Below are 18,313 nucleotides of genomic sequence, written 5' to 3' on the forward strand. Positions count from 1 at the left end.
AAAAAGAAAGACCTCATTGGAGTTCCCGTCATGGCTCAGTGGTTAACGAGTCTGACTAGGAACCATGAGGTTGTGGGTTCGATCCCTGGCCTCACTCAGTGAGTTAAGGATCTGGTGTTGCTGTGAGCCGTGGTGTAGGTTGCAGATGAGATTTGGATCCCTCGTTGCTGTAGCTGTGGCGTAGGCCGGCAGCTACAGCTCCGATTCGACCCCTAGCCTGGGAATCTCCATACACCACAGGTGTGGCCCTAAAAACAAAAGAAAAGAAAAAAAAAGCAGACCAAAATGGGGCAAGGATAGAGGAGTCATGGGGGGGCTATGGGAATTCACCGAAGATGCCCAACCTCCTTGGCGAGTGTTAGGGAAGGCCTCCTACAGGAAGTGAAATCTGAAAGGTGAGAACAGAATTAAACAGAGGAGCAAGTGGAAAGAATACTTCAAGTAAAGGGAAAACCAGAGGTCCTTCCGTGGCTCGGCTATTAATGAACCTGACTACGATCCAAAAGGATACAGATTCCATCCCTGGCCTCTTTCAGTGGGTGAAGAATCTGGCATTGCTGCTGAAGAGTTTTAACTAGAAAAACGACACCCCCCCCCCACCCCGCCAGCTGAAAAGGCAGCTACATGCCTATCAGCAGCCTTGCTGGCTGCATATCACCCTTGTAAATTTGTAGCAACTACGTGCCTTGTGTCCTAGTTGCTTATCAGGTTCGCTTTTGTGACCTTGCTTGCTCAGTTTCTTAGGCAGAAACACTGCTCAGGGAAGGGGGAGGGCTTGGGGCTACTTGCGTGGGAAAACCGTGAGACCTGGAGGTCTATTGTACAAAAGTTATCTAATCAAGACCTGGTGCTCAGACTCTGGAGGGACTCATCTGAGCCCGCACCTGCACCAAATAAACCTTGCTATTCCGCATCTCCAAGTGCCCTTTGTCTCTTTCCGCTGCCACGGTTTCTGCAACATTTTCTGGTGCATTGGCTGGGAAGCCAACAACCGAGTTGGCCCCTTGTGCCACCGTTGTTGGGAACCGGGGAGGGCCGCGGTCACCGGCCTGCTGACAGGCGGATACCGTGTGCCCGGCCGTTTTGCCGGACCCTAACTCTCACTGGGCCGTACCCTCCCGGCTCATGCCGCTTCCCGAATGGGCTCAGAAGAGTGGAAACGGGTTCCAGGACAGGACGTCAGACTGGTGAGTGCCCTGGGGACATCTGCCCGAGTCAGGACCTGCCATATGGCGGAAGGAGAGACTGATCACCTCTCAGTGACCAGAAGGTCACTCAGGACAGGATTTATTCCCTTGGGATTGGGTGGCTTGTCAATTCTGGTGTCTGTGTGTGAGTGACTGGAGAGAATGAGAGCCTGTGCTCTCGGACTATGGAGCCTGCAGTTCCATAAGGCTTTAGGGCTGTACCAGGCTCTGAGGGTTCTCTTCCCTCCCTGTGAGACTGGTCTGGGTCCGGGGTTTATACGGACCAGCCACAGGCCAAGAGGCACCTTAACTCCCGCCCCCGCCCGCCAGTCAGGCGGATGAAAGTGAGTGTGCCCCCTGCTGTTTGTCTTGCGACATTGTCACAGGGTGGGAATTCACACAATGGGTAAATTGGCTTCAAAACCCACTGTCTTAGAATGTATGGTTAAAATTTTTTCTGGAGATTACAGTGTGAAACTGAGTTCTGGAAAACTGCACACTCTCTATACCCTGGAGTGGCCCTCGGAAGGGACCTTGGATATGCCCACTGTTCGAGCAGTATATAAGGTCTTAACAGGAGACCCTGGACACCCAGACCAATTTCCACACATCAATTAATGGTTAGAAGTTGCCCAGTTGAGGCTTCCTTGGGTTCGGTTCTGCATCACAGGCCAGGGAAAGTGTAAGGTCCTAGTAGCTCAGTCCAAAAAGAAAACTGCCTCGAGAAAAGGAGCCACCTATATTTCAAAGAGAGGCCAAGGACTCGTCCCCGTGCCACCTCTCGATGTGCTACCAGCCCCTCCTTTGGGGGCTGAAGGTCCCCAGCTGTCAGACAGCCCACCACTTTCTGTCGCCGCAGCCAGATTGACCAGAACCTGTGAGCAGCTGCCTCCAGTCAAACCAGGGAGCAGCCACCCCTGCACTACAAATGCCTTTGCAGGAAACACGGGGACCACAGCAGAGTGCCCCCGATGGGACCATACAGGAGCGGGGACCAGTCTGTTACTACCAGCCCTTTTCTACGACTGATCTCCTCAACTGGAAACATCATACCCGCTCATATTCTGAAAAGCTCCAGACACTAATCGACCTTATAAAGTCCATTTTCCGGACACATCGCCCCACCTGGGTGGGCTGCCCGCAGCTCCTTCTTACTCTGTTTAACACTGAGGAGCACTGACAAATTGCTACAGAAGCCCAGAAATGGCTCCAAACCTATGCCCCAGGGGATCAATTAGATGTAAAAAAACTGAGTAAGGAAAGTCTTCCCAGAGGAAGAGCCCCGCTAGGACCCCAATATCGAAGGGGGAAGAAATAATTTAGAGAGGTATGGACAGGCCCTCCTACAGGGGGTAAAAGCTGGGGCTAAAAAGCCTAACATAGCCAAGACTACTGAGATGCTGCAAAAGCCAATGAAAACCCGGCCAACTTCCATGAAAGACTATGGCAGGCTTTTCGAGTCTTCACCGCTTTTGATCCTAAGCCCCCTGAGAATCAACGGATCATAAATGCTGCCTTTGTAGGACAAGCCCAATCAGACATCCATAAAAAATTACAGAAATTAGAAGGATTTGCAGGAAAAAATGCCACAAAGTTACTAGCGATGGGCAACAAGGTTCTGCCACGATATGGAAAAGAGAATGAAACAAAAAGCTGCCCTTCTGGCATCAGCCTGTCAAAACCGGTACCCCCAGAGGGGCCCCCCATAAACCATGGGGCCCAAGGCCAGGAAAAAGGGGCCCCCATGGGCACAATCAGCGTGCCTACTGCAAAGAGAAGGGGCACTGGAAAATTGAATGCCTCAACCCAACTGTCCTGAGAGGAAGACCAAGGCGGCACCCCTGCCTAGCCGGTGCCAACCAGAGCCATCTAGCACGAATTGGATTGGCTTAGCCGATGCGGAGTCAGACTAGTGGGGATGGGGCTCTCTCCAACGGGGCCCCTAGAGACCATGGTCAGAATTCAAGTAGGGGACCGACCCGTAGACTTTATGGCAGACACAGGTGCTCGACATCCAGTGGTCACACAACCCATGGCTCCCTCTCGGGGAGAGAGACTCCCATCATCAGGGCCACAGGCAACCAAACCCGCAGACCCTTCTGTGGTACCCGAAGGTGTTAGGAGGCCATGAAGTAGTACATGAATTTCTTTACCTGCCCGACTGCCCAGTTCCTTGATGGGAAGAGACCTGCTGGCCGAGATGGGGATTCAAATCTCCTTTACCACAGATGGACCAGCTCGCCTCACATTGACAGACACCCCCGCCCCCTTAATCATGTCTCTTGTGAGGAGCAAGGAGGAATGGCGCTATTCCCTCGGACTAGAGGCTGGGTACCCACTGGTTTGGGCCGAGGGGAACCCTCCTGGGCTTGCAAGACGCCACTCCTATCGGAATGGATCTGAAGCCTGAAGCCCAACCAGTAAAACTGCAACAATACCTGATTCCCAGAGAAGCTCGACTGGGCATCCAGGCTCACCTGGACAGGGAACTTCAGCGTGGACTTTTAATAAGGTGCCAGTTGCCCTGGAACACCCCCTCACTACATGCAAGGAAGCCGGGAACACAAGACCATTGCCCGGTTCAGGACTTGAGGGCCATAAAGGAGACATCAATTGCATTGCCCTGGTCTGTGCCCAACCTGTATGCCTTGCTGGGGTGAATCCCTTCCCCTGCTGAGTGGTTCACCTGCCTGGACTCACTTGCCTTCTTCTGCCTCCAAGTGGCGCCTGCTAGTCAGCCTTTGCCTTTGAATGGGAGACTCCACACATAGGGACAAAGGAGCAGCTCACCTGTACGAGATTCCCACAAGGATTTGAGAACTCGCCCACTCTTTTCAGCGGCGCCCTGGCCGCTGACCTGGCTGCATTTCCTGGAAAACTAGACTGTGTCTTGCTGTGGTGCATTGATGACCTCTTGCTGGCCAGCACCACGCAGGCTCAGTGCCTAGAGGGAGCAAAAGCTCTCCTCTCCCTGCTAATGGAAGCAGCGTACCAGGTATCAAAGAAAAAGGCACAAATCTGCAAGAAACAAGTTAAGGATCTAGGCTTGAACATCACGTGGGGCCAATGAATGTTGGAAACTGAGAGAAAACACGCATTTTGTGCCATCCCGGCCCCTACCACCCACTGGAGGGTTTGTGAGTTCCTAGGGGCAGCGGGATTCTGCAGGATATGGACCCCTGAGTTTTCAGATTTAGCCAGACCTCTGTATGAGGCCCTAAAAGGGGAAGAAAAGGCTCCCCTTGAATGGGGACCAAGCCAGGAGGCAGCATTTCAGGCAATCAAATCCAAACTCACTGAGGCTCCAGCCTTAGGGCTTCCTGATGTAACCGAGAGAATTCAACCTCTTTGTTCATGAGAAGAATGGGATGGCCTTGGGAGTCCTTACCCAAGAGTTCAGGCCTTGACAGTGACTGGTGGTGTATCTGTTCAAATACATTGACTCAGTGACAGCCGGATGGCCTCCCTGCCTCCAAGCACTGGCAGCTACCACCTTGTTAGTAAGAGAGGCTGATAAGTTGATACTGGGACAAAACCTCAGCGTTAAAGTCCTGCATTCAGTTGTAACCCTGATAAGCAATGGGGGCCACTATTGGCTTCCACGTGCACGAATGACTCAGAATCAAGGGTTACTGTGTGAGACGCCGTGGGTAAGGCTGGAAGTTGTACAAACTCTGAACCCAGCCACCTTTCTACCAGATGAAGCAGGGCCCCCCGACCATAACTGCTTAGAGGTCCTGGATGAGGTGTTTTCCAGCTGGCCTGACTTAACTGATTAAACCACTCTGAAATCGGGACCCGGTTTTATATACAGATGGAAGTAGCTTCATGGAGGATGGAAAAGGGATGGCAGGATATGCTGTGGTGTCTGACTCAGAAGGGCTGGAAGCGGATGCACGTCTTCAAGGCTGGTCAGCGCAGAGAGGAGAATTATGGGCAGTAATCAGAGCGCTGGAGCTCAGCCGAGACCAGTGAGTTAATATCTGTACCGACTCACGGTATGCTTTTGTGACTTTACACGTCCACGGAGCCTTAGGTAAGGAGAGAGGACGCCTTACTGCTGAAGAAAAAGGAATGAAAAACCAGGCTGAAATCCTAAAGCTCCTAGGAGCAGTAATGGGAACATAGGGAAGTGGCAGTTATCCACTGCAAAGGCCACCAAAAGGGAAGCAGTCCAGTGGCGAAAGGGAAGATAGCGCTGATGCAGCCTGCAGACGAGCAGCCCGGGGGCAGCGTCAGATACACCGAATGTTCTGCTGGCCCGAGATGTGCCGATGTCGCCAAGTACTCTCCAGACGAAGAAAAATGGATGAAAGAGGAAGGAGGAACCAAAACTAAGATGGGACCCACCGTCAAGTCTATGTTCCGGAACAGCTGGCCTACAAGCTAGTCCCCCAGCAACACGAATGTGGGCAAAACTGCCGCTACTACCTTATCACATGTCTTCCTGCTCGCTGCTCCTCTCTCTCCCAATGGTGCATAACTTGTCTGCAAAATAATGCTCACCAGGGGCATAGCAGACCAGCTGGGACACAACACTGTGGACTGTCCCCATCTGAGGATATGGAAGTGGACTTCGCTGAAGTCACTCCGAGCAGGGGATACAAATACTTGCTAGTTTTTGTCTGCACCTTTTCAGGATGGGTAGAAGCCTTTCCCACCCAAACCGAAAAGGCAAGGGAAGTGACCAAGACACTCCTGAGAGACGTCATTCCCAGATACAGAATGCCTCTGATCCTTGGGTCAGACAATTAACAGACCAGCATCTGTGGCTGAGGCAGTGCAGCAGGTGGCGAAAGCCTTACGGGTCCGGTGGAGGCTACATTCTGCCTATCACCCTCAGAGCTCAGGGAAAGTAGGACACATGAACCGAACTCCTAAGCGGACTCTTGCAAAGTTAGATCAGGAAACCAGCCTGCCCTGGGCAGACATGCTGCTGGTGGCCCTTCTCAAAGTGAGATGCTCACCCCGAGTGGGAATAGAATTCTTGCCATTTGGATCTTATATGGGAGGCCACCTCCATTGAACAGTTTGAGAGGAAACATCAGAGAATTGGGAGGCTTAGATTTTCATAAACAACTACAAGGGTTGGGGCTCATTATCTCGAAAATACACAAATGAGTCACAGAATGCCTGTATCTTTAGGCATAACAGTGCATGCCCACAAGCCAGGGGACCAGGTGTGGATAAAGGACTGGAAAAAGGAGTCTTTAAAGCCAGTATGGAAAGGGCCTTATACTGCAATCTTAACCACCCCCACTGCTCTTTTTTTTTTTTTTCCTTTGTCTTTTTGCCATTTTTTTGGGCTGCTCCCATGGCATATGGAGGTTCCCAGGCTAGGGGTCGAATCGGAGCCGTGGCCACTGGCCTATGCTAGAGCCACAGCAACGAGGGATCCGAGCCGTGTCTGCGACCTACACCACAGCTCAGGGCAATGCCAGATCGTTAACCCACTGAGCAAGGCCAGGGATCGAACCCACAACCTCATGGTTCCTAGTCGGATTCGCAAACCACTGAGCCACAATGGGAACTCCCCCACTGCTCTTAAAGTGACAGGAATAGATGCCTGGGTCCATCACTCCAGAGCTAAACCGGCTGGCCGAAGTGACGACTGTGGGGAATGGGAAGCTGCCCTTGATCCGGAGAAACCTCTACGCCTGACAATACAGAGGGAGAGACAACCATCTCGAAGCCCTGCTCCGACCACCCCAGAAGCTGGTCAGTTGATGCACAGGCGAAGCTCGAGGAGTCGGCTGCCTGGGGAAACAGACTGTCTTGTTTTCTATAGAGACTTTCTTACTGTCATATACTGTTATCCTCTGCCCGACATTTATATTTGCTGTTTACAGTTATTCATCTGGACCCCTTGGCCCTGCTCAGATCCATTTCCTCATGTGACCCATGCATCCGAATAGCCGGATCGGATCAGGGGGTCACATGGACTTTGCTTTATTCTACTCATTTCTTTTGTCCGGGGGAAATTCAAGAAAGTCGTGCTCATCAAAGGTCACCAACGGGTAATGACTGATGATGATCCCTGATGGCTGCAGATGCACCCTGAACATTCGGAGGGAGGAATGAATAAGAGTTTTAACTAGAAAAATGACCCCCCCCAGCTGAAAAGGCAGCTACATGCCTGTCAGCAGCCTTGCTGGCTGCATATCACCCTTCTTATAAACTTGTAGCAACTACATGCCTTGTGTCCTTGGTGCTTATCAGTTTCAATTTTTTTTTTTTTTCTTTTAGGGCTGCCCCTGCGGCATATGAAGGTTCCCAGGCTAGGCGTCGAATCAGAGCTGTAGCCACTGGCCTACACCACAGCTCACGGCAATGCCGGATCCTTAATCCACTGAGTGAGGCCAGGGATCAAACCTGAGTCCTCATGGATGCTGGTGGGATTTGTTTCCGCTGTGCCACGATGGGAACTCCCAGTTTTGCTTTTGTGACCTTGCATGCTCAGTTTCTTAGGCAGGAACACTGTCTGCTTGGAGAAGGGGGAGGGCTGGGGTGGCTTACAAGGGAAAACCTTGAGAAAACCTTGAGACCCGGAGGTCTGTGTTATATAAAAGTTATCCAGAACAAAGACCTGGTGCTCAGACTCTGGGGCAACTCCTCGGAGCCCACACGGATGCTGAATAAACCTTGGTATTCCGCATCTCCGAGTGCTGTTTGTCTCTTTCCACTGCCACTGTTTCTGCAGCACTGTGGCTACAGCTCTGATTTGACCCCTGGCCTGGGATTCTCCATATGCCGTGGGTTTGGCCCTAGAGAGCAAAAATAAATAAATAAATAAATAAATAAATAAATAAAGGGAAAACCTGTGTGAAGGAACCTGGAATGTTCTGCACTATTGACCATGGCTCGCCCCTGCTCAAAACCCTTCCGTGACTCCCGTCCTCGGGATTAAGAGAAAACTGGGGTTTTTTTTGGCATTTTTTTTCCCTCTTTGGACACATCAGCCGCATGTGGAAGTTCCCGGGCCAGTGTTTGAACCAAGCTGCAGTAGTGACAATCCCAGATCCCTAACCTGCTGCGCCACAGAGGGAACTCCAAGAAAACTGTTTAGATGGAGTTCTCTCATTCTTTAAAAATTACTAAGCATGTACTCTACGCCTGGCTCTGCTGGGCTCTGCTTTATGGAGCACCTTCTCCAAAAGAAAAATATGTACGTATATAATTGAACCTGTATTTTCCCCTATAAGTATTAGCCTCTAAGTATTACATTTTATTCTGAGGGGAAAAAAGTTTGCTCCATCTAAAGGGCTTTGCTCAGCACCTGGCACGCGGAAATGATTATGACCAGAAGGCTGGAACATCTGCTCCTCACTGGCTTTCCTTGCGGTGGTCCTGGAATACTAAGGGGCTTCTGCACCGCGCAGGGGTCCTGCCTCCCCCATTCATCCCCGAGTGAGGACTCGGGGCCCCTGATATGTGAGGACGGAATTTCCTGCCCATTTGCCGTTCACACCTTCCGGAGGCCAAACGGGCAGCCCAGCTGCGGCCCGAGGGGGCGGGGCGCGGCGCCCGGCAGATGGCGGCATTTACATACAGCTGGGAGCCCCCTCTGCGGCGGCGGCTCCTCGGCCAGGCGTCTGGGGCAGCCGGGAGGCGACGGACGACGTTTGGGAGGGTGGCTTTGTTTTGGGGAAGGGAACACACACTCACACACACACACAGCCATCTAGAGGAACCTGCACAGACCACAAAGTCACAGGTTCCTGGGACCGCACTCCGTGGTCCAGGATCTCACATATATTCACACACCTGCACAGAGAAACATCTACAGAGACCCACACTCTCCGAAAGTCACGCAGCCATGAGAACATGCACATCTCCCTTTTCCCATGCTGGTGTGCGATGCGTGTACACACACACACACACACACACACACACACACACACACACAGAATCTTAGAATTATTTACAACCTCACGCAGAGGCTTCATCATGTTCCATTTCAGGCACACGTGCTGGAGCCTCACAACCTCATCTAGACGATCGGTCGTGTACACGCCCCAGCAGCGGACGCACCCTCACAGAATCTTAAAATCATTATCCAGCCTTGCACTCAAGCTTAACCCCCAAGCCCACCCTATCCTCAGCCCCTAGGCTCCCCTGGAGCCGGCGGCTGCCCGAAGGGGCGGGGCTGTCCTCTCAGATATAAGGCCCCTGAGCCAGCAGCTGCGGCTCCCAAGACCTCCGGAAGGCCATGGTCGCCTCGCAGATGCCCCAGCTCCTGTCCCCGACGGTGATCCTGGCTCTCTTTTTCCTTCCCCAGGTCAGAGCGGAGTGAAAAGGGTGGATGGGAGCGGTGCGACCCAGGGGTCTTGGGGAGGGGGCGCGGGGCCGATGAGCCGCCTGGGTCCCCGCCGTCCCCTGACACTGCCCCTTTCCACCCCAGGCACAGCTGGCCGGTGTCTTCGAGCTGCAGATCCACTCTTTCGGGCCGGGACCGGGCCCCGGGGCCCCTCGGTCCCCCTGCAAGGCCGGGGGCCCCTGCCGCCTCTTCTTCAGGGTCTGCCTGAAGCCGGGGATCTCCGAGGAGGCCGCCGAGTCTCCGTGCACTCTGGGCGCGGCGCTGAGTGCGCGCGGACAGATCTACACTGCGCAGCCTGGAGCTACAGCGCCTGACCTGCCGCTGCCGGATGGTCTCATGCGTGTACCCTTCCGGGACGCCTGGCCGGTGAGACCTGGCCTGGGGCACTTGCTTGCTGGCGGTCTTACCCCAAACCTCCACTGCCTTCTGCCCTCCAACTTGCAAGATCCCACCCCTGCCCCCCTGGGAACCCCAAATTCCCGGGCCAGTGACTCCATCATCTGGAATCTCACATTCTCAGACCCATAAACCTTACCCACTGGGGACTGACTGCAGATTTTCTGACTCCAGCTTGCCCTCTAGAGATCCCAAATCCCAGCCCTGCAGCTGGGGCCCCCGAATTCCCAGAACCCCAAACTCATCTAGATAAATCCTCAATTCACAGAACCTTACCTCTGTTCCTTGGGGATCCCTAAACATGTACCTTTATCTTTATCCCCAAATTTCCTTCCACCTAGGGACCCTTCCACACCCAATATCCTCTCACCTTATGTCTTCTCAGACCTTTCAGGTGGGGCCTGTATCCATGAGTTTTCCGCCTCCAGAATCCTATTTCCTGCCCCACAACCCCAAAAGCACGAAGGTGAAAAGGCCTGTTTTTGAATTCCAGACCCTTGTCCTTTTGGGCAAGTGACTTTCCCTTTTCCAGCCTCAGTTTCCTCAGCTGTAAAATGGGATCACCATGGGGAGTTCCCTTGTGGCTCCATGGGTTAAAGGTCCAGCATTATCATTGCTGTGGCTTGGGTCACGGCTGTGGCATGGGTTTGATTCCCGGCCTGAAAATTTTCACACATTGTGGGCATAGCCAAAAAAAAAAAAAAAAAAAAAAAAAAAAGAAAGAAAAGAAAGCCAAGACAGCCATTCCTTCCCTGGGCCACTCCCTCTGGAAATTGTGCCTTGCTTATTTGGTTCCCAGAGTGGTCACTGCTTTTAACCCCTAAAGTCTGGCCTCTGAGTACCTGCCCTTACCACTGTCTTCATTCCTTCCTTCCCTCCCCTTCTGCCACCCCATCAGGGCACCTTCTCGCTTATCATTGAAACCTGGAGAGAGGAGTTAGGAGAACAGATTGGAGGTAAATGTCTTTAGTCCTGGGACAGCAGTGCAGGATGTGGGGGGTCCAGGGAGTTGGGGCCTGATGTGAGGTCCAGGAGAGTGACATGGGGCTGTCTGTGGGGTGGGGTGTTCATGGACCTATGATGTCATCACAGCTGCTGGAGTGTGGTGCTGCGTGTTGACAGCCCCAGGACTCCGGCATGTCAATGCTGAAATGTCCTGGTACTGGATGTAGGCATCCACCGCCCAGATCCCAGGCAGGGCTGGGGGAGGAGGAGCTCTTTTACTACCTTAGAATTGGTGCTGGCAGAGCAGGACATAGCATCTCACAGTCCTGTCATCTTGCTGTATGATTTTGAGAACTCAGGGTACAATATGAATTCTTTCTGGCTCTTGTACACACAGCTCTGTCCCCCTGTCCCTAGAGAGGTCCTAGACAGCTCTTTGGGATGTTGCAGTCTCACCACAGAGGTTTCAGGGAGAGAGATGGGGTCTTAACCTTCGAGGGGGATTTGGTGGCTATAGAAGGCCCAAAGTGGGGGTTCTGTCACCATTTTCATATAGGAAGATCTTGAGGCACGCTTTGGGGGTGCTTTGACCTCACTTCAAAGACCGCTCATTGCCTCTTGGCCATATAGAGATTTCAAATGTCCCAGGGGGTTAGAGGCCTCCTCACTACTTCAGTGTACGAGGATTCTGGGGCAAAATATAGAGAGGCATTTCGGCTTCTATGGGAGAACTGTTATCATCATTATGGTCATCGGGATCGCGACTTCAAAGATCTCAGGACACACTGGGGGAGTTTGCAGGCTTGCTAACTTTTCAGGACTCAAAACCGATGTTTTGACTTCGCTAAGAGGGGCAGGGAAAGTGCGAGCCTGCGCGCTTCATCTCTATTTCGAGACTGGTCGGGCCGCACCCCAGCACCTCTCTCTTCTCCCCGCAGGGCCCACCTGGAGCCTGCTGGCGCGGGTGGCCGGTCGGCGTCGCCTGGCGGCCGGGGGCCCGTGGGCGCGGGACGTGCAACGCGCAGGAGCCTGGGAGCTGCGTTTCTCCTACCGCGCGCGCTGCGAGCCGCCGGCCATCGGGGCCGCGTGCGCGCGCTTCTGCGGCTCGCGCAGCGCCACCTCGCGCTGCGGCCCGGGACTGCGCCCCTGCGCGCCGGTTGAGGACGAGTGCGAGGCACCGCGTGAGTCCTGCGTTCAGTCCCAACCCACCACGTCACGGCCCCCATGCCCCTCTCACAACCTAGTTGCCCTCTTCAGGGAACTGGGGACCCGAGAACCCCTCCAAAGCTACCCCAGACACACCTCTCCAGGGATCCAGGGCATGCTGCTGACCTGGCACCATTACCAGCTCCCTTCAGCAGCTCCGCTGCCGCTTCAAGGAGCTGGGGGTTCGAGTTCCCGTTGCAGCGCAGTGGAAACAAATTCGCCTAGTACCCATGAGGGTGCGGGTTGGATCCCTGGCTTTCCTCAGTGGGGTCGGGGATCCAGTGTGGCTGTGGGCAGCAGCTGTAGCTCTGATTCGACCCCTAGCCTTGGACCTTCCGTATGCCCTGGCCCTAAAAAGCGACCCTCACCCCCCAGCTCCACTCATGGTCTTCAGCGCGCTCCCATGATCCAGCTGCCACTTTCAGGGAAACTGAGGACTAGGTTTCTCTCCATCCTTTCTTGGTCGCTCTAGACCCCTTCTCTCTTTCCAGCACTCTTGTCTCCCCAAATAGGAACCCCACACCCATTTTCCATCCTGGTGCCCCCCCCAGTTCCTTCTCTAATCTATACCCACACCCCTTTCCAGATGCTGGGACCCTAAAACTCTTTTAATTCTGGGGCCCTCCCTACCCCATCCAGGAGCTTTGGAAGCTCCTCCCATCCTCCCCCCAGGGGGTCCACCATCTCCCCTGTCTTCGATGGCACTCCGGACTCCCTCGCTTTCTAGAGCTCAGGATCCCTCAGACCCCTCCCCCAATGTCTGAGCCCCACCAAAGCCCCTAGGACTCCTAGGCTTAGCTAGATCCTCCCAGACCGGCCCTAATCCAAGGCTCTCCCGTTTCCCCTGAAAGGCCAGGAATCCCTACTCAATCCCTGATCCTCTTCCTTCATTCTCTCTCCGATTTCAGACTTGGGAGCTCCCAGGCCTTCCAAGGGCACAGACTTTGGAACTCATTGGCCTGGGTTCAAATCATCAATCTGCCTCTCAGGGCCCCAGTTTTTCTGTCTGTAAACTGGGGGTCGCAATGCCATCTAGCCCAGCGGGTTGTCAGTCACAAAGATGAAACAAGACAGATGGAAAGTGCTTAGTAATCTCTCTGATTCCTATCCTCCTGACTCTGCCTTTCATCAATATTTCTCTTCCCTCTGCCTTGCCTCCCACAGTGACGACATGTCGAGCAGGCTGCAGCCCAGAGCACGGCTTCTGTGAGCAGCCCGATGAATGTCGATGCCTGGACGGCTGGACTGGGCCTCTCTGCACAGTCCCCGTCTCCACCAGCAGCTGCCTCAGCCCCAGGGGCCCATCCTCGGCCACCACTGGATGCCTCGTACCCGGGCCTGGGCCCTGTGATGGGAACCCGTGTGCCAACGGGGGCAGCTGTAGTGTCAGTATCATCCTCACCTCGTCCTCGGCGGTACTTTACCCAGGGAGTTCCCTGTCTGGGGCTCCATGAGACAACAGTGTGGGGGGTGGGGTGGGGTAGCTATCAGGGAGGGCTTCCCGGAGGTGTCCAGACTGCATCTAGGGCCTTGAAGTAGGATGAAGTGATGGGAATGGCAATGCAGAGAGCAGAGCCAGTGGGTGGCACCTAAAGATGTGGACGTGGGAATGATGAGGGGTCCCATGGGGCTACACTGCCCCACCGTGGAGTAGAGAGCTTGGGGCTCAAGGTAGGGGGGATGGGGCCAGGTGGGTTGATAATTGGAATTGGGAGCGGGGGTCATCAGAGGAGGTTTCCTGGAGTTGGGCTGGGGCTGGGGCTGCTGAAGTCCGATTTGGCTGAGAGGAGGTGACTGGAGAAGTGAGACCAGAGGAGTGGCCCGGGGTAAGGGAACGTTTGGTGGTGGGAGGGAGCCCAGTGTGGGTTCCCTGGGCAGCACCACTGTGGCTCAGCGAGTGACCCTGTTCAAGTTAGGGGGAGGGTCTGAAAAGAGGAGATCCGAGAAGGCTGCATGGAGGAGACAGGTTTAGTGCTAGGAACCGGACGTAGGCCTGGGCTATGTGGCCAGCATCGAGGAGGGCAGACAGGACAGGCGGGACCAAGGGGTAGAGGTGGGAGTGGGATCTCTCTGGGCCTCCGGAGCCTCTGCTCCAAGGCGCTTTTGCCCCTGCCCAGGAGACACTGGGGTCCTTCGAATGCACCTGTCCCCGTGGGTTCTACGGGCTGCGGTGTGAGGTGAGCGGGGTGACGTGTGCGGATGGACCTTGCTTCAATGGCGGCTTGTGTGTGGGAGGCGCAGACCCAGACTCTGCCTACATTTGCCACTGCCCACCTGGTTTCCAAGGCTCCAACTGTGAGAAGAGGGTGGACCGCTGCAGTCTGCAGCCATGCCGGAATGGTGAGGAGGAGGGTGGGGTGGGAGGTCCTTGCACGGTCAGTGGGCAAGAGCAAGGCTTGGCTCACAGTCCCAGGTGGGAATCCTGGCTCTGCCTCCTTGAACCCTGTGGCCTGGGAGGTGATCGTCCCCCTCTGCCCAGCCTCAGTTTGCTCTTCTGTAAAACAGGCGAGGTGATAGAGGTGATATTCCTATCTCAAATATTTATTGAGCATCTACTGTGTTCCAGGCTCTGTTCTAGGCTCTGGGGATACAGTAGCGAATGAGATGAAAATTCTGATGGATGGGAGTTCCTGTCATGGCGCAATGGAAACGAATCCGACTAGGAATCATGAGGTTGAGGGTTCGATCCCTGGCCTTGCTCAGTGGGTTAAGGATCCGGCGTTGCCGTGAGCTGTGGTGTAGGTCGCAGACGCGGCTCGGATCCCACGTTGCTGTGGCTGTGGTGTAGGCCGGCAGTTACAGTTCGAATCAGACCCCTAGCCTGGGAATCTCCATATGCCACAGGTGCCGGCAAAAAAAAAAAAAAAAAAGAAGCGGGCCGGCTTTCCAGGTGCACTCCCAAAGCCTGAGTTAGAAGAGAGAGGGTGGACCCAGAGAAAGGGTCGGGGTGGGATTACTGAGCCGAGACAAAGAAGCGGGGGCGGGCTTGCGGGACCCTCCACCCCTGGCCGCGCCCCTGACGCCCCTTTCCCCACAGGCGGGCTCTGCCTGGACCTGGGCCACGCTCTGCGCTGCCGCTGCCGCGCCGGCTTCGCGGGGCCGCGCTGCGAGCACGACCTGGATGACTGCGCCGGCCGCGCCTGCGCCAACGGCGGCACCTGCCTGGAGGGCGGCGGCGCGCGCCGCTGCTCCTGCGCGCTGGGCTTCGGCGGCCGCGACTGCCGCGAGCGCGCCGACCCTTGCGCCGCGCGCCCCTGCGCCCACGGCGGCCGCTGCTACGCGCACTTCTCCGGCCTCGTATGCGCCTGCGCGCCCGGCTACATGGGAGCGCGGTGCGAGTTCCCGGTTCACCCCGACGGCGCGGACGGCAGCGCGGGCGCGTTGCCCGCGGCCTCGCCGGGTCTGAGGCACGGGGACCCACAGCGCTTTCTTCTGCCCCCGGCTTTGGGACTGCTGGTGGCCGCGGGCTTGGCCGGCGCTGCGCTCTTGCTGGTTCACGTGAGACGGCGTGGCCCTGGGCGAGATACTGGGTCTCGCTTGCTGGCGGGGACCCCGGAACCATCGGTCCATGCGCTCCCTGATGCACTCAACAACATGAGGACCCAGGAGGGTTCCGAGGATGGGCCAAGGTGAGGGGCTTGGCCGAAGACCTAAGCTTTGTCCCTCTTGGCCGCTTGTTATCCATCTCATAATGTAGTTGTCCAGATTCCTTTGGGGGGGGGGCAGCGGGGGGTGTTTGAACGCGCCCTCGGCAGGTGTAAGTTTCCCGGGCCAGGGATAGAACTCACGCTACAGCAGCTATCCGAGCAGCTGTGGTGACAAGGCCGGAATCTTAACCTACACCAGAAGGGAACTCCTGATCTGATTTCTTGATGGGACTTCCGATTGGTCCTTTTCTCTTACGCCCAGCTCCAACCCTTTTTTTGGTTGGGTGTTTCACAATTCGCCTAGTTGGCTTTGGGTGCCTCTCCGTGGTGGTTGGGACAACAAGATGCGAGAATTTAAAGGGTCTGGATCTTGAAGTTCCTGTTGTGGCTCAGCGGGTTATGAACCCGACTAGTATTTAAAGGATCTGTTCCTGTGAGCTGCGGTGTATGTTGCAGACCCGGCTCGGATCTGCCTCTGATTAGACTCCTAGCTCCGGAACTTCCATATGCTGCAGGTGCAGCCCTAAAAAAATATTTTTTAAAATTAAAAAAAAAAAAGGGGGTCTGGATCTTACACTCTTTTCCTCCCATAGCCCGTCCTCAGATTGGAATCACGCCGAAGACGGAGACTCTTGTTCAGTTTATGTCATATCTGCTCCTTCCATCTACGCTCGGGAGGTAGTTACCCACCTGGCTTCCCTATGCGCATACCGGGCACCCAGGGCAGAGGCATCCCGTCCTTTTCCTGTAGCTCTCCTTTATCTGTAAGATGAGGAGGGTGGAGTCTCTGGAAGGTCCTTAAGCCCACTTTTCAGTTTTGACTTAAGTTAGTTCTATCTTGCATCCCTTTTGCTGTTGTTCTGAGCTACTTGGCACCTCCTCTTTGGATGACCTATGGGCCGCAAGAGGTCGCAGTGGGGAGCCTCTGCCAGAGCTTTTCCACTGATTTCCACTCACTGGGGAGAGAAGGGGGAGGCACAGGGGCAGCCAGCCCTTACTCATGCCTACTACTCATCCTGTTTCTAGGCTTAACCTGCCCCTTCTCCATCAGCACTTGGAGATGGAACCTGGATATTTTTGTATTCTCCGCTTCAGACATTTTGGCGTTCAAGGTGGAAGGGGTGACTGGGAGAATTTTACCTCCGGAAGTTGTACGTAGTAATGGTTATTTATATCCTTTTTTCCTCTCCCTGTCTTTCCTGAGACATCTATAAAGGCTCTTATTTTGATCAGCTTTGACTCATTAAGTTGAGTGCTTTGTATGTGGTGTTGGGGCTGAGGGGAGAGATTTTTGTCTCCTGAGAATAATAGACAGGGATCTGTTGCCGGGGTCAGAAACCAACAAAGTGGTTTAAGTAAACAAGAGGATTTCCCCTTGTGGCTCAGCGGTAACGAACTTGATGAATATTCTGGAAGCTGAAGGTTCAATCCCTGGCCTCGCTCAGTGGATCGGGGATCTGGCGTTGCCCTGAGCTGTGGTGCAGGCCACAGATGCAGCTTGGATCTGCTGTTGCTGTGGCTGTGGTGTAGGCTGGCAGCTGTAGCTCTGCTTCCACCCCTAGCCTGGAACCTCCATATGCTGCACCTGCAGCCCTGAGAAGACAAAAAATAATAACAACAATAAAATAAAGAAATAAATAAACAAGAAAACCTATTAGTTTATGAAAAACAAAAATCCTGTGGTAGGTGGAGCTTCAGTAGGGCTGGATTCAGAGGCTCAGTGTTTGCCTCCCATTGTCTCTGGGATGACTTCATATGTAGCTGGTTTCACTGGCCATGGCTCGTCACATGGCCTTGCTTGAACTAGACACTGGGTGGTATGGCTATGGCTTTTTTTTTTTTTTTTTGACATGCTGATAGAAATTCCAGGGCCAGGGATTGAACCTGCCTTTCTGTAGCAACAATGCCAATCCTTAACCCACTGCACCACAAGGGAACTCCGGTATGGCTTATTTTGCTGGCCAGGGTTGGCCGTTTGTCTGGGGTGTGGCAGGGGTTAGGTCAGCCTGTCCAAATCATCACATGGAATATGTGGGCCAAGGGGTGTCTCTTTCTCTACCAAAAATCAGGGTTTGCTACTAGACACAAATACTGTCCCTGGCAGGCACACCGACAGACTCAGAGCAGAAAGAATCTGTTTTACAGAGGAATTGGAGGCTCAGCGTGGAGTAATTGCTGCAACTCTTTTTTTTTTTTTTTTTTTTTTTTTGGTCTTTTTAGGGCTGCACCTGTGGCATATGGAGGTTCCCAGGCTAGGGGTCGAATCAGAGCTGTTGCTGCCGGCCTACACCAGAGCCACAGCAACACGGGATCCAAGCTGCGTCTGCGACCTACACCACAGCCCGCTCAACGCCAGATTCTTAACCCACTGAGGGAGGCCAGGGATCGAAGCCGCCACCTCATGGTTCCTAGTTGGATTCCTTTCTGCTGAGCCACGATGGGAACTCCCTGCACCTCTTTCCTGATGAGATGGAACAAGTCTGAGGAAGATCTGGCAGAGAGGGGGAACCTTCCTAAATTTGGGAACCATCCTAAGACTGTTAACCACACATTTCATACTACTTCTGCCACTGAAAATATGAAAAGCTCACACCAGCCCATCTCTGCCGCTCCTC

General features: G+C 54.3%; 1 protein-coding gene across 1 annotated transcript; it reads left to right on the forward strand.

Annotated features, from left to right (window-relative positions):
* The first annotated feature begins 922 nt into the window (after positions 1-922).
* On the forward strand, positions 923-16,515 carry DLL3 (delta like canonical Notch ligand 3). The gene is given in 10 exon segments (XM_084960678.1): positions 923-1,187; positions 9,149-9,465; positions 9,589-9,870; positions 10,799-10,856; positions 11,784-12,026; positions 13,216-13,436; positions 14,169-14,391; positions 15,089-15,680; positions 16,292-16,459; positions 16,461-16,515. Coding segments are annotated over 9 exon segments (1,896 nt in total). The 5' UTR covers positions 923-1,187; positions 9,149-9,396; the 3' UTR covers positions 16,501-16,515.
* The last annotated feature ends 1,798 nt before the right edge of the window (positions 16,516-18,313 follow it).

This window comes from Sus scrofa, chromosome 6 (genome assembly GCF_054392235.1).
Source record: "Sus scrofa isolate SSC_HxYL_T2T_F1_AM1 chromosome 6, Sscrofa_HxYL_maternal_Yorkshire_Landrace_v2.0, whole genome shotgun sequence".
Taxonomy (NCBI): domain Eukaryota; kingdom Metazoa; phylum Chordata; class Mammalia; order Artiodactyla; family Suidae; genus Sus; species Sus scrofa.